The sequence below is a fragment of the Scyliorhinus canicula genome, chromosome 13 (assembly GCF_902713615.1).
Source record: "Scyliorhinus canicula chromosome 13, sScyCan1.1, whole genome shotgun sequence".
In the NCBI taxonomy this organism is placed as follows: Eukaryota; Metazoa; Chordata; class Chondrichthyes; order Carcharhiniformes; family Scyliorhinidae; genus Scyliorhinus; species Scyliorhinus canicula.
The window spans coordinates 136,419,536-136,435,075 of record NC_052158.1 but is presented as its reverse complement, the minus strand read 5'-3'; the positions used below and the strand labels follow the sequence as shown (position 1 = coordinate 136,435,075).

Sequence of the window (15,540 nt, the reverse complement as noted above, 5' to 3'; positions counted from 1 at the left end):
GGATATAGTTCAGATTAGAGACTCAGGTGGCAGATTGGTTTCTGCCTCAGACAAAGTTAATGCAGAGTTTGAGGCCTTTTACAGTGGGGTGTACAAGTCTGAGTCTCCGGAAGATGACTTGGTAATGTCATAACTTTTGGATGGGTTGACCTTTCACGAGGTGGAACAGGAGAGAAGGCAAGAACTGAAGGTGCCATTGGGCCGGAGGAGGTCATGGATTGTATCCGTTTAATGCAGGTGGGCAAGGCACTGGGCCCGGGTGGATTCCCTATTGAATTTTATAAACCGTTTGCTGGTTTATTGGTTCCATTTGTGTGTGATATGTTCAGTAATTCTCTATCGCAGGGAGTATTGCCAGCCACGCTGGTGCAGGCATTGATTTATTTTGATTCTGAAAAGGGTTAAGGATCCCCTGGAGCATGAGTTGCATCGACTGATTTCTCTGCTTAATATTGACACTAAGTTGCTGGATACAGTGTTGGCATCTCGTTTGGAGCTGTCTGCTGGGGACGATTTCGGAGGAGCAGGCAGGATTTGTTAAGGGCCGGCAGTTGTCACCCAACATTAGGAGATTGTTGAATGTAGTCATGTCGCCCTTCACTGTGACCGAGCCAGAGGTGATTATTTTGATGTATGTGGAGAAAGCGTTCTACAGGGTTGAGTGGGGGTGCCTTTTCGAGATTTTGGGGCACTTTGGCTTTGAGCCAGAGTTTATACCATGGATTAGGCTTTTGTATAAAGCCCTCACTGAATGTACTAATGCCTGCACTCGGGGTCCTTTCCCTGTTGTTGTTTGCCTCGGTGATTGACCCGCTAGCCATTGCGTTGAGGTCGTTCAGTTGGAAGGAGATAGAGCATGCAGGGAGGGAATATTAGGTTTCCCTATAGACAATTGTGGTAGGGCTGGTACTACCTAAATCTGTTATTACTGGGCGGCAAACATTTGGAAAAAGTGGCTTTTCCAAATGTGGCTTAAGGACCGGAATTCTTTATGGGGACGGATGGAGGAGGCTTCATGCATAAACACGAGTCTGACGGCCCTTGTTACTGCTCCACACTCCTCTCCAGTGAAAGTTTTGTCAAACCCAGCGGTAATACCCTCTTTGAGGATGTGGTATCAATTTGGGCAGCATTTTAAATTAAGCTCTGTCATTGTTGGTGCCGATTTGTAGAAACCATGGGTTTGTGCTGTCTGGTTTAGACCTGATGTTTAGGACATGGGGAAGGGGTTGGAGAGGTTTAGGGATTTGTTTTTGGAGGTCAGGTTTGCTGGTCTAAATGAGATTGCGGATAAATTCCAGCTCCCGAGAGGGAATGTATTTCAGGTATTTCAAGTTAGAGATTTTGTGCATAAATGCTTTCTTTGTTTCCCTGGTGCTGGCACCCTCGCTTTTGCATAGAATTCTGTCCTTGGGTGATCTCTGGGAGGAGAAGGATGTCAGACATTTATGGGCAGCTGCTGGCAACGGAGCGGGCATCACTGAAAGAAGTAAAAGAAAGTGGGAGGATGAGCTGGGTGTAGTCTTTGAGGGGGGACGTGAGGAATGAGGCACTTCATGGGGTTAGCTACACCTCGTGCGCAAGGTTAAGTCTTGATATAGTTCAAGGTGATGCACAGGGCGCACCTGACCAGGGCATATATTAGCGGGTTCTTGTCGGGTGGAAGGACAGGTGTGAGCAGTGCTCCAGGGGACCAGTGAACTACACGCACATGTTCTGGTCCTGCCCCAAACTTGTTAATTTTTGGGTCTCCTTACTTGAAATGATGTCAGGAATTCTGTGTGTTGAGCTGGAGTCGTGCCTTTTTTCGAGTGTCGAACTTGCCGGCACTGCAGACGTGGACAAAGGCGTCTTAGCATTCGCCTCCCTAATGGCCAACAGGCGAGTCCTGTTTGGGGTGGGGTTTGAAATGAAAAATGAAATGAAAACTGCTTATTGTCACGAGTAGGCGTCAATGAAGTTTCTGTGAAAAGCCCCTAGTCGCCACATTCCGGCGCCTGTCCGGGGAGGCTGGTACGGGAATCGAACCGTGCTGCTGGCCTGCTCAGTCTGCTTTAAAAGCCAGCGATTCAGCTGAGTGAGCTTGTGCCACCTAAGGCTTCGGCCCCGTTAGAGAACATGATGGAATTCCTGTACTTGGAGAAGATCAAGTATGCGATGAGGGGGTTGATGGACGGGAGTTACTCTAGGTGGCAGCCATTCATTGCCCTTTTCGGGGAGCTGGCTACTGTAAGCTGTTGGTGGTGGAGGTAGGTTAGTTCATTAGGGTCTTCTTTGTGAAGGGGGGTGGGTGGGGATAGTATTGGTATTATATTTTGTTGGGATGGTTTGTTTTGTAATATTGTAACATTTTCTTTGAATAAAAATATTTAAACCTAAAAAATCGCCATCTATCTCTGCCTTAAAAATATTCATTGAACCTGCCTCCACCACCCTCTGGGGAAAAGAGTTCCAAAGATTCACGACCCTCGGAGAAAAATTCCGTCACTTTTTAAACTCTGTCCGCTCGTTCAAGGGGAAAATGGATGTCCCCTCAAGGGGAAACATCCATTCAGCATCCACCCTGTTAAGTCCCGTCAGGATCTTGTACGTTTCAATAAGATCACACCTCAATCTTCTAAACTGCAATAGATTCAAGCCAAGCCTGCCCAGTTTTTTTCTCATTTAATTTCAGGTATCAATTGAGTGAACATTCTCTGACCTGCTAATCCATATGCTTTCTTAAAATAAGGCGACCAACTGTAGCAAAACATCTCTACTTTTATGTTCCATTCCCCTTGCAATAAATGAGAACATTCCATTTGCCTCCTTAATCACTTGCTGTACCTGAATATTAACTTTTTCTGATTCATGCACTAGAACGCTCAGATCCCTCTGTACCTCAGAGTGCTGCAATCTCTCATTGTGTAAATAATATGCTGCTTTTTTACTCTTCCTGTCAAAGTGCACAAGTTCACATTTTCCCAAATGATATGCCATCTGCCTAAATTTTGCCCACTCACTTAACCTTTCTCTGACCCTTTGCAAACTCCTTGTGTCCTCTTCTCAACTTATTATCTTTGTGTCATCAGCAAATTTAGCAACTCTCCATTTGGTCCCTTCATCCAAATCATTGACAAAAATTATAAATAGTTGAAGCTCCAATACTGATCCCTGTGGCACTCCACTAGTCATATCTTACCAACCCGCAAAAGATTTATTTATCTCTACTCTACTTCCTGTTCACTAACCAGTCCCCGATCCATGCTAATATGCTGCAGCCTACGCCATGAGTTCTTATTTTGCCTGCAACCTTCGACATGGCACCTTGTCAAATACCTTCTGGAAATCTAAGCACTGCACATCACAGATTTCTACTTTATCTGTGTTCCTCATTACCTCCTCAAATAACACCACTATATCAATCAAACATGATTTTCCTTTCATCAAACCATGTTGACTCTGCTTGATTGCATTGAGATTTTCTAAATTCCCTGCTATAACCTGCTTAATAATAGATTCCAGCAATTCTCCTGTAACAGATGTTAAACTAACTGGCATATAGTTTCCTACTTTCATTATCCTTCCTAACTTTAATAGAGGAGTTACATTCTAAATTTTCCAATCTGATGGGGCCCTTCCAGAATCTGAGGAATTTTGGAAAATTAAAACCAATGCATTTACCATCTCAGTAACCACATCTTTTAAGGGCCTAGGAGGAATGAAATTCATCAGGACCTGTGGACTTGATAACTTTTAATTCCAATAATTTTCTTCGTACTGTTTCTCTGCTAATTGTAATTGTTTTAAGTTCCTCTCTCCCTTTCCGCTCTCCTGATACACAATTATTTTTGGGAATTTATTTGTATCCTCTACAGTAAAAACAGATGCAAAATGCCTGTTCATTTCATCCACCAGTTCCTTATTTTCCATTATTAATTTCCTATTCTCACTCTCTAGAAGACCAACACTTGTTCTTTTCCTTTTTAAATAACCTGTAGAAGCTCTTACTATCTTATTTTGTATTTCTAGCTAGTTTTCTCTTGTGCGCTAATTTTTCCTCATTATTAATCATTCTTTGCTGTTCTTTATTTTATGTTCAATCTTTTGACCTGTTGCTCATCATTTTAGAATTACATACCTTTTCTTTCAATATGATACCATGTAATATAATATGTGAGGAACAGTGTTACAGGACCGCTAATTAGTTTTAACAACAAGAAAAAAAAAGATTAAACATGGAAAAATTTGATTATGATGCTCCACCCTATTTTAACAATTACACATAGGTTTTAGGATTAACATGGATTAAAAGTACATCTTAATCTACAACGGTTTTATTAACAAAAGCACACAAGATGACTGGTCAAATACACACATTCTGCTCTGAACCCAAGTTAGTGTCCATGGCTTTTTCCTCTAAATTCCCCCCATGTCACATGAGAGTTTCCAAACTCCACTCACAAGAACATGCTTTCAAAACTTCCCGGCACAGCTGAGAGATGTTTCCTCCCAAGCCTTCTAAACCAACTGCTTCAAGCAACTGTCTTCACTCTCACCACCTATCTTTAAGTGCAATCAAATTAGCTAAATTTAAAAGCTTCTCTACCTCACAAGTCCACAGTCGCTAAGCAGCAACTGCTGGTTTATTTATTTTTCGTTACAATGGAAACACGGTTGGAACTTAACCAACCCCCATACATGCAAAGACCTTTGTCCAGCATGAAAATAACTATAGGTTTTACCTTTCCAGGTACAGAAGCATTAAAAACACTTAAAACTATGCGTTATTCTAATGTTTACCATTACAAGCATAAATCCCTTAAAACTATCTTAGTTTTCCTAACACTGTATGCCTCATCCAACAAGGGGATATAAACCACTCCCACAAATGACTTGCCTTTAATATTTCTCATTTCTACCCAAACTGGTTCTATATCCTTATCTCTAGAACTAAGGTAATCTCTCTACCAATGTCATCCTTACTTAACAGAGATACCCCTTTCCCCCAGATTCCTGCCCTTCCTATGCTTGAATATTCGGGTCCCAGTCTGTCATCCTGCAGCCACGTCTTTGTAATAGTGATCAGATCATACATATTTCTATTTGTGCTGACAATTCATCTGTTTTGTTCAAAATGCTGCATGTGTTGCGATCCAGAGCCTTTAGTTCTGTCTTTTTTTGTTGTAACCTCTAGTCTCACCTGCTGGTGCACTCTTAGGTTTGCACACTCTGGCCCTACCTGCCATGTTCTGATCATTATTCCTCGTTCCTACCCTGCTTTTTTTCCCCCTTGTCTTCTCTGCCTGATATGGCACATCTTTCAAAACTTATTCCCTTGTGCCCACTGTTTGATTTAAAGATCTCCTACTGCCCTGATTATACGACATGCCAGAGCACTTGTCCCAGTACGGTTCAGGTGAAGACCGTACCAATAGTACAGCTCTCACTTTCCCCAGTACAGGTGCCGCTGTCCCATGAATCGAAACCTGTTTCTCCCACGCTAATCTTGGAGCCGCACCAATTTGCTCGTGGCTCAGGTAGTAATCCAGAGATTAAGTTTTTTAATTTAGCCCCTACCTGCTCATACATCCTCAGCAGAACCATGTTCTGAGTTCTATCTTTGTCATAGAATCCCTGCAGCGCAGAAGGAGGCCATTCGATTCATCGGGCTTGCAATGACCATCCAAAAGAGTACCCTAACCTATGCCCGCTCCCCTGCCCTATCCTGCTAACCCCACCTAACCGTTGGACACTAAGGGACAATTTAGCATGGCCAATAAACCTTACCTGCATATCTTTGGACTGTCGTTGGTACCTATGTGACCACGACCACTGGATCCTCCTCCTCCCACTGTAAAGCATAGTACATGACCCTGCTGCATTTTTAGCTGAGATTAAGAAATCCAGCACAGTTGAGCCATAGCTATTCCAGCTCCATGTGGTTCAATGTTTGCCTGCAACACCATTGGCGTTATAGCTTCCCCAAAGTCGATTACTCTGGAAAAGTTGAGAAGTGCTTCCTCAAGTGAAATGCTTTACTGTTCTACTTCGGTATATCCAGCAACAACTTGATTTGTTTTGATAGTTTGGTTTGTGTATTTAATAAATGAGGCAAATTAAATTGTTTACTTAGAACAAACAAAGTTTATACTGCTGAGTTCAGAATAGTTTATCCAAAAATAACTAAATTTTACTGAATGGAATTTTAATTTCCATGTAATGCAGCAATATGGTAAATTTATTAATAGCTCTGAAGACCATCACAGCCATTATATTTGATTCCACTAAAGGAAAGTAATAAATTGAGTCTCATCTTAATAATGTTCTGCGTGTTTGTACGTTTTGCTGATATTCTTATCTTTAGCAGACTTGATTGATTTCTCCTTAAATCACAATGGCACTTGACTTGGTTATTGGTCTGAACTAAAATATCAGCTGTGCAAGTATATCTAGCAAGACATTTATTAAATCCTAATGGTTCTCTGATTTAATTGCATGATTTAAACAGTTGCCTAATTGTGTGATTTAGGTAGAGTTGATCCAGAGTGTAAAAGAATGGAATGTGAAATTAAAAAAAAAATACAAAAGGAAATGTGACAGATACAGTGGTCCATCATTATTGCAAGAGAAAAGATCACAATTTCACATGTAATCCTTCACCAGAGCTTTGTATTCTCTGTCTCTTTCCTATCAAAGTGTTGTGTAATTCCAGAATTTTCTGTCTTGATTTCCGACAAGGTTTAGGGTGGTGCAATGGTTACCACTGCTGCCTCACAGCACGATGGACCCGGGTTCGGTTCCAACCTTGGGTGACTTGGGGGCACGTTCTCCCCTGTCTGCGTGGGTTTCCTCCCGGGTGTTCCGGTTTCCTCCCACAGTCCAAAGATGTACAGGTTAGGTGGATTGGCCGTGCTAAATTGCCCTTTAGTATCCAACGGTTGGGTGAGATGACTGGGATGGGGCAGGGGAGTGGGCTTTCAGAAGGTCGCTGCAGACTCAACGGGCCTCCATTTGAACTGTAGGGATTCTATGATTCTTTATCTTTGCCTACCTTGACCATGTGAAAGAGGGGTGTACGTTAAGACCTCAGTGAATCAAGCTCTGGCAAATGGAGAAGTCTTTAGTTTGCCAAAATCTCACTTTCATGCAAGCACTGCTCCTGTTTTTTGCCACAATGTTTATTGCAGGCAATTCTATTTTATTAATTTAAAACTACATTGGACTGTTCACACTACTGAAGCGTTGTTCAGTGCTTTGCTTCCCAGACAGATCGTGTTTTTGTTTTGGGACAAAGCAGACAGGGGCATGTATTCCATGTGATAATGTCAAAGTGGTGTGTAACTAACTAGGGCTTTGCTGCCCTAGGCATCACAAGTATCACGCCTATGTTCTGTGGTGCTTCTCACTTGAACACAAGTGAATGTAATTGCATAACTGCCAAATAAGTAAATCAATTATATCAAAGTATTTTCAGTGGGTTAAATGTTACGGAGTTGTTCCAAGTTCTGTTCTACTCATTGTTACTGCATCAAATATTTAGTTTGACTGGCACCATTCCTTTGCACAATATGAAGTTTGGCTCATTGGTCTTGAAGTATGAATTATCACGACTTGTCAAGTAAATTTCTATGCATGTGCCAATTTAAATTAATTGCAAATGTCGGCAAAATTATTCTGGTAGACCTGGGTTCGCAAAATATTCTTTATGCTTACAATTCCCAATTTCCTGTAATTGCACATCACTATAATTTGTGGGGAATCCTCATGCTTGAACTTGTACTTCTGATATTACAGCTGATTTTCTAGGTTTTTTAAAAAGAAAACTCTCCTTTTAGGTAATTCAGTATAGTTCACAAAAGTTAATTTTCCAATAAGTTAACAGTTTTTTCAGTTCAAAAGTTGGGATGTGATGATGATAAATCTTTTCTTGACTGATTTGTTTTTTCCTTCTTCAGAGTTGATCTGTGGAACAATGAAAATCTGGTGCAAGATATTTTCCTTGGTGAGATTAAGGTTCCTGTGAAAATTTTAAGGAATGACAACTGCCATCGGGCGTGGTAAGTGTTAATATGGAAGTTCTAGATGTCCTTAAATTGGATAGGATTTCATTCTCGATACAGTTCCCGCAAAAATACCTGTAATGGAAGGTCTATGAATTTGTTTGGACAGGTGACGTTTTCATGGTACAAGGCCTTGTTTGCAATAACTTGTTTTTTGTCTTTAAAGTCTTGCTAAATTACATCCCTGTAATCTTAATTAAAACATTAACATTATAAAAACAGGTCTTTAGTCAGGGTTGTCTAGACTGCAATTACATTTCTCCACAATTCTCAGCAGCATTGGTGGCTGGAATAAGTGTTTTGATCAAAAGAATGTGAAACCATCAGTTTACAATAAGAGAACCAAAATGTGATTGGATGATCTCATACAAAGGCTATGCTGTGTTCCTTTGTAAATAACGAAACACAGTGTTAGAATGAGGGAGAACTGATGAGGCGGGAGGAATCCTGTTGCAAATAATTCCATCTTCGTCACCAAAATACTTTTTGAATTGCTGCTCCTTTGATTTTCTACCCTCCCTCCCTCCCTTACCACCTCCCCAGAAAAATTGGCAAAACGCCTTACCTTCATGTTTAGAAACTCCACTCTGAATGTAGAACCCAGCACTTTTATTTTAAATCTCTCCATCACCTAGTGAAAACTGACATTACTGTTGTTAATGGTGAACGTGGGCCTCTGCCCACCCTCTCTTTGCCAGTACCTTCACTTTTGGTTATGCAACTTAACTGCCTTTACATAGCACTCCTTGCATAGAAACATTTCAAAGTGTCTTATTTGATTGGGCTCCCTTGAAGTGATGTGCTCCAGATAGGGTTGCGCTACTTTTCTTCCACAGTAGAGCAAAATGCTCTGAAATAGTTGTTAACACAAAGCTCTGTATTCATTCCATGCTAATTCAAGAAAGTGTTTGCCTTATTTTATCCTACTTTTAAGTCATATTTACATGTTTCACAGAATCTTGTTTTCTTATCCCATCAACTCCCACATATAGTGGTGCAGCACGGTAGCACAGTGGTTAGCACTATTGCTTCCCAGCGTCAGGGACCCGGGTTCGATTACCGGTTTGGCTCACTCTCCGCGGAGTCTGCATGTTCTCCCTGTATCTGCGTGGGTTTCCTTCGGGTGCTCCGGTTTCCTCCCACAAGTCCCAAAAGACATGCTTGTTAGGTGAATTGGACGTTCTGAATTCTTCCTCAGTGTACCCGCACAGGTGCCATAGTGTGGCGACTAGGGGATTTTCACAGTAACTTCATTGCAGTGTTAATGTAAGCCTACTTTTGACAATAATAAAGATTATTATAATGACGGACAGCTTGTATTGGAGTCATTTAATATGTTTGAACAATTGTTTAAAATTGAGAAACAAATAATAATCGTAATCGACTTTTTGCTTGAAAACTAAGAGGGGGTTGCTTGTCTTAGTGTATATAGTCCAATGTATGGCAACTCAACAGGAAAAAACTGTAAACTGACATTTGATCTGCATGTTGTAACTGTATTGTCTCTCTTGCATCCTTTACATGAAATGAGAAACTGGGTCAGGATGATGGTGTTTCCTATCCTATGTGAGCTGTTGTGATCTGTGGTAATCTAACTGCTGTTGTAACAAGGCCATACCAAGGTAGTGAGCTGGAATGTTGCTCAGAATAACTCCTTTGATAGAGGATAGACTATAATGTATGAGCAACAGCTACTTTAATTAACCACCAGCATTATGGAAGAATGCATAGGTCCGCCAAAAAACTTAATAGGTCTTTCATTTGTATTTTGACCCTATCTTCCTGCTACCCCAATCACCTACCTAGTGTCTGACTCTGAGAGAATGAGAGAGTGTACTAAACACAATCTCCAGGGATGCAGTCAGTGCCACTATAAAGACAGCTGCACCGGGTGAAGTATTTTGACAGTATGTTGTCCTTTGCCAATAAACTAAACTGGTTGGGACAGCACATATGATGCCAATTTGGGTTAACATTTTTGGGGGGAGTTTTGGCATACAGTGGTTGTCCGTTTTGAGCATGTTTTATGCTCGATGACTTGCTCTGGCTGAAATTGTCATGTAGGATTGTGATGTTGTGCTGTCCCCATGTACCCTGAACTAGAGACTTGTGTCTTCTGCACATATGCTGCTTCAGTTTCTCCAAAGGCAGAACAGGAAGGTGCATAGTAAGATGAGACTAGATACGAAAGGATGAGTTGCTTTGTTTTACAGAAAGGATCAGACTCGGGTTTGTGCAATTTATCATTGCATATCAATGCAAAATAAAGAACGAGCCATTATCGCCCACATCAGTATATGCATTCCTTGACAGCTTCTCAATGAAAGCTTTTACAATCATCCCTGTACAAGTCTTCAAGCTTTTCTCTCTTTCTCTCTGCTTAGACAATTGGGAACCAAAAGAACTTGCCAGCACACTGGGTGTGAAGTCATAGTTTTACAGCACAGCAAGAAGCCCTTCAGCCCATCATGTCTGCCAGCCATCGAGCGCCTAAATTCTAATCCCATTTTCCAGCACTTGGCTCGAAGCCTTGTATGCTATGATGTTTCAAGTACTCATCCAAATGCATCTGTTGAGGGTTCCCAGCTCCACTGCTCTTTCAGGCAAAGTTCCAGATTCCCGACATCCTGCGAATGAAAAGGATTTTTCTCAGATCCTCCCCAAAATCTCCTGCCCCTTACTTTAAATCTATGCCCCCTGGTTATTGACCCCTCTGCTAAGGGGAAAAGTTTCATCCTCACTACCCTAGGTCCTTCATAATCTTTTACACCTCAATCAGGTCCGTCCCCGCCACCACCACCACCAAATGTCTAATACAACTAACAAACACGTCTGTCGGGACTTGTGGGAGGAAACCGGGTGGACACCCACGTAGACACTGGGAGAATGCCGACTCCGCACAGTGAGCCAAGCTGGGAATCGATCCCGGGTCCATGGCGCTGAAACAGCAGTGCTAACCACTGTGCTATCGTGCCGCCCGTAGTTAGTTCAATTGGTCGATGTAGAAATTGAGCTTTATGCAAGGCGATAGCAACCGTGTCTAATTACCGAGAACTGAAGTGACTAGTGTTCTTCTACCTGATGTGCTGAATCAGTTTTATTTTATACATTTGTTAGTTTGTGTACCCTTGCAAATCATTGCTGCCAGGGAGAAATTATGTATATGGAGCTAAGCAAGATAGTATAGATTTTGAAGTTATGCTATATTCTGCTGAATTAACATGATCTTGTATTCACCGCCTTACCCACAAACCATGCATGGTTACTGATTAGTAATGCACAGCACCACTGCATGAACATGTAATCTTAGCATTGCTACTATTGCAATACCATTTTAGTGCAACGCACAATTGATGGGATCAAATCATTGCTAATAGCCAGTTAGAGCATGAGTTGTCCCGGAATATTTGGTATTTATTTGGAAAGGTTCAAATCAGTTTGCACACTGTCATCAAACAGGTACTTACTACAACCAAAGGACAATGGAAACAAGCCTGCAAAATCAGAAGACTTGGGCTCTCTTCGGCTGTCCATTTTCTACAACGAAGATTGTGTGCTTCCCTACCAGTACTATACTTCTCTTAATGACCTGCTGCTAAAGTCATCAGATGTCAAGGTAATTATTTGAGGATAGAGCCTTTGCAGCTTGTTGCTTTTAGTTTGTAAAATGCCCTGCAGCTTAACAGAATAAATGTGTCCCATGTAATAAAGTAGCTCTGGCTCCTTATTTTGATGAATGACCTCCTTGGTGAGCAACATCATTGCCTTTCTAACTAAAGAAATTTGGTAAGTTTGTGCATCTTGAGGATATCACTGTTGCGGCATCTATTCTAGTACCCTCTTCAGTAGTCGAGAAAGGTGTTCGTCAAATTCAAGTTCTTATTTTCCTTAATTCTCTCTTATATTAAATTGGATAATTATTTTTATTTCCCCGATATTGAAGAACGTCCCATTGAAACCTCCACGAACGAGGAACATCACTATAACAATTTGTCTTTAAATCGTAAGACCCTTTAAAGAAATTAGCATTAGCTGTCTTGATTTTGTGTGGCATTAGAAAATATATCACTGCTAAGCACAACAGTCCATTGTGTTAATATAATGCTGGTAGTTCCCAAGAAAATTCTGCTAGTTTAAAAAATTTTTTTTTAAGAGGACCCAATTCATTTTTTCCCAATTAAGAGGCAATTTAGTGTGGCCAGTCCACTTACCCTGCACATCTTTGGGTTGTGGGGGCGAGACCCACGCAGACATGGGGAGAATGTGCAAACTCCTCACGGACAGTGGCCCAGGGTCGGGATCGAACCCAGGTCCTCAGCGCTGTGAGGCAGCAGTGCGTCACCATGCCGCCTCAAAATTCTGTTAGTTCTAACTGGCTTTTTTTAAAAAACCTATCTGCTTGTAACCTAGATGGTTATAATGCAGTAAACGCTAGCGTAAGCTTTGATTCTGAAAATCGTGACTTTTTACAGCTTTGTGAATCATAAGTTCCCTTAGGAATCAAAGTTGAAGTCTCTGTTAGCTTCCTTTGGACGTTTCTTGCTTGGGGGAAAAAAAATGTACAGGTTGAAATACTGTGCAGCACTGTGTGTTCTGAGCTGAAATAACCTGCAAAATAAAATGCATCATTAAACATAAAAAACACTGTACAACCCAGAATCCAATTTTTAAAAAATGAACTCACCATATAAGATTGACCAGTCTTGGCCAGTCTTCATGTAGTGGCAGAAGCTGGTCGGTGCTGTTATCAGCTGAAGTCCCAGAACTACCTGCACTGACCACCTTTGGCCACTCAATGGAGCCCAGGAGTCCAGCACGGGCGCAAACAACAGCGAATACATGAATGGAACCAACAGCAAGGAGAAGTACAACAGACTGAAGGGGAGGTTGGGGAGCAGAGCCGGGAACCTGGGCAGGAAGCAATGCCAGGAGCTAAGGGCAGCAGTAAGGAGGAGAGGGACCAAAGTCATTTCATAGATTTCATAAAATTTACACTGCAGAAGGAGGCTATTCGCCCCATTGAGTCTGCACCGGCTCTTGGAAAGAGCACCCTACCGAAGCCCACACCACCCTATCCCCAAAACTCAGTAACCCCACCCAATACTAAGGGCAATTTTGGACACTAAGGTCAATTTAGAATGGCCAATCTACCTAACCTGCACATCTTTGGACTGTGGGAGGAATCCGGAGCATCCGGAAGAAACCCACGCGCACACTGGGAGAACGTGCAGACTCCGCACAGACAGTGGCTCAAGCCGGGAATCGAACCTGGGACTTTGGAGCTGTGAAGCAGTTGTGCTAACCACTATGCGACCGTGCTGCCTAAAGGTCGAGAGTGGATGTGCTGGGGGATAGGTTTAGTGAGCAGGCAGGCCGTAGAAGAGAAATTCTATGGTCAACAACATTAAAGTGAAACTGAAGCTACTTTATTAATGCTGTTAAAGCAAAAGAATGTTAAGCTAGTCTGTTGTATAAAATTTCAAACATTATCAATCCTTTGCCTTTTCAAAACAGGCATTATTGTACTTTTTCTGTTTAATTGCTGTTGGCTATCAGAAAAGGTCAAAGGCTTGCAATCCTGCGGCCTGTCTCCCCAAAGTCTGTCCACCACCTACAAGGTACAGTTCATGGAATCCATAGACACAGTGCAGAAGGTGTCCATTCGGTCCATCACATCTGAAGCAACCCTCCAAAGGAGCACTCCAGCTAGGCCCACTCCCCCACCCTATCCCCATAACCCCGCGCATTGATCATGGCAATCCACCCAACCACATCTTTGGAATGAGGGAAGACCGGAGCACCCAAAGGAAACTACACCGACATGGGAAGAACATACAAACTCCACAGTCACCCAAGATTGAAATCGATCACAGGTCCCTGACGTTGTGAGACAGCTGTGCCAGCCACTGTGCCGCCATGCCGCAATTCAGGAGTGTAATGGAATACCCCCTACTTTCCAGATGACTGCAGCTCTAACAACACCTAAGAAGCTTGACACCATCCAGGACACAGCCCACTTGATTGCTACCCCTTCCACAAATATTCAATCCTTCCACCACTGAGTGATAGCCATGTGTACCATCTACAAGAACTCACCAAGGTTCCTTAGGCAGAAGCTTCCAAACCCAGGACCACTACCATCTAGAAGGACAAGAGCAGCAGATATCTGGGAGCACCACCACCTAGAAGTTCCCCTCGAAGTAACTCACCATCCTGACTTGGAAATACATTGCCAAACCTACTTTTAAAGATGAATCTTTATCTGCAGCTGACCCAAACTGAATCAGGTTAACGTTTATGTTGATCATACCTTTTGCTGAAATTTAGTTTGGTTCTCAGACACTTAACAGGATTATCCTGGTTTGATTTTTGACATTATCGTGCATAATCTATAGTGACATTACAACAGCAATTTGTTGGACAAGCTCCCAAGTAAGTAAGGTGTTTTGACAAATTGACAGTCTAGAATGGTATCAGGTTTGTCATCTGTATTCTATTAAAGAGATATGACGTCTAGCACATTTTGAGAACAATTTGTGTGGAGTTGTGGGTAGCTGCAAATGATTAAAATGACTCGCGAAAATCAGTCTGAGGTTACTTGTTGCTTACCCTACCTGTTTTTTTTTTTCTCTTTCACTCAAGCCCATATCTGCCTCAGCTGTCCATATCCTGGGTGAGGTGTGTCGTGAAAAGCAAGAAGCAGTATTGCCACTTGTACGCCTGCTGTTGCATCACAAGAAGTTGATTCCTTTCCTTCGTGCCATTGCGGAGTTAGACCTCCAGCAGACACAGTAAGTATCTCAGTTGCTGTAATGATTAGCCTCACTTGATTGCCACACCCTGGGAGGAGCAAGAGGCATTTTCATCTTTGGCTCTGATATAGACTTCATATTTTTAAAATGTATCTGAGGAATGGATGGAACTAAGTAGCGGACCAAATTTCTAGCATTTGATCCGACAAATCTGGGGGAAAAATAAGTGCTGGGAAGACTCAGCAGTCCCAGACAGCTGTAGAGAGAAACCAAGTTAATGTTTAATATTGAGATGACCTATCATCCAAATAAATGATTCATGTTGTTGTAAGACATTTCTGAGCATTCATGATGAGTTTATCTGAGATGAATGGAGGATTTCAGGAATATTGGCTTCTAAATATTGGGACAATTTAAGGATTGAAAGTGTAGGATTGTAGTGTGTTTGGCTGCAGTGGTCATGTTTTTAAAACAGGATTTTGTTTTGTAAAGGCCTGGGAGCTTCTCAGAGCCAGAAAGTGAAATTGGAATGTGGTTTCCAGTCCAGGCTAGTGTACTACGGTTTGGCTGGGGATGGCCCCTGGGGAGTTGAGGTACTTTCAGTCTGCAGAGTTAATTTGTTTTTCAGCTTGGGAAGATTATGTCATTGCTGAGTGGAGCTAAGGAATGCAGATGGTCAGTTTTGGAGAAAGCTTTGGAGAGAGAAGAGGTGAAGTCTGATCTGGCTGACTCTTTAAGTCCACAAT

At 42.0% G+C, this 15,540-nt stretch overlaps 1 protein-coding gene across 2 annotated transcripts in view; it reads left to right on the top strand.

Annotated features, from left to right (window-relative positions):
- rasa2 (RAS p21 protein activator 2) overlaps positions 1 to 15,540 on the top strand; it is a 204,215-nt gene that overhangs the window by 148,242 nt on the left and 40,433 nt on the right. For both annotated transcript variants that reach the window (XM_038815283.1, XM_038815284.1), the window contains 3 exons: positions 7,938 to 8,039; positions 11,502 to 11,658; positions 14,685 to 14,833. In XM_038815283.1, the coding sequence (XP_038671211.1) occupies positions 7,938 to 8,039; positions 11,502 to 11,658; positions 14,685 to 14,833 (408 nt within the window). The remainder of the gene's footprint in view (positions 1 to 7,937; positions 8,040 to 11,501; positions 11,659 to 14,684; positions 14,834 to 15,540) is intronic.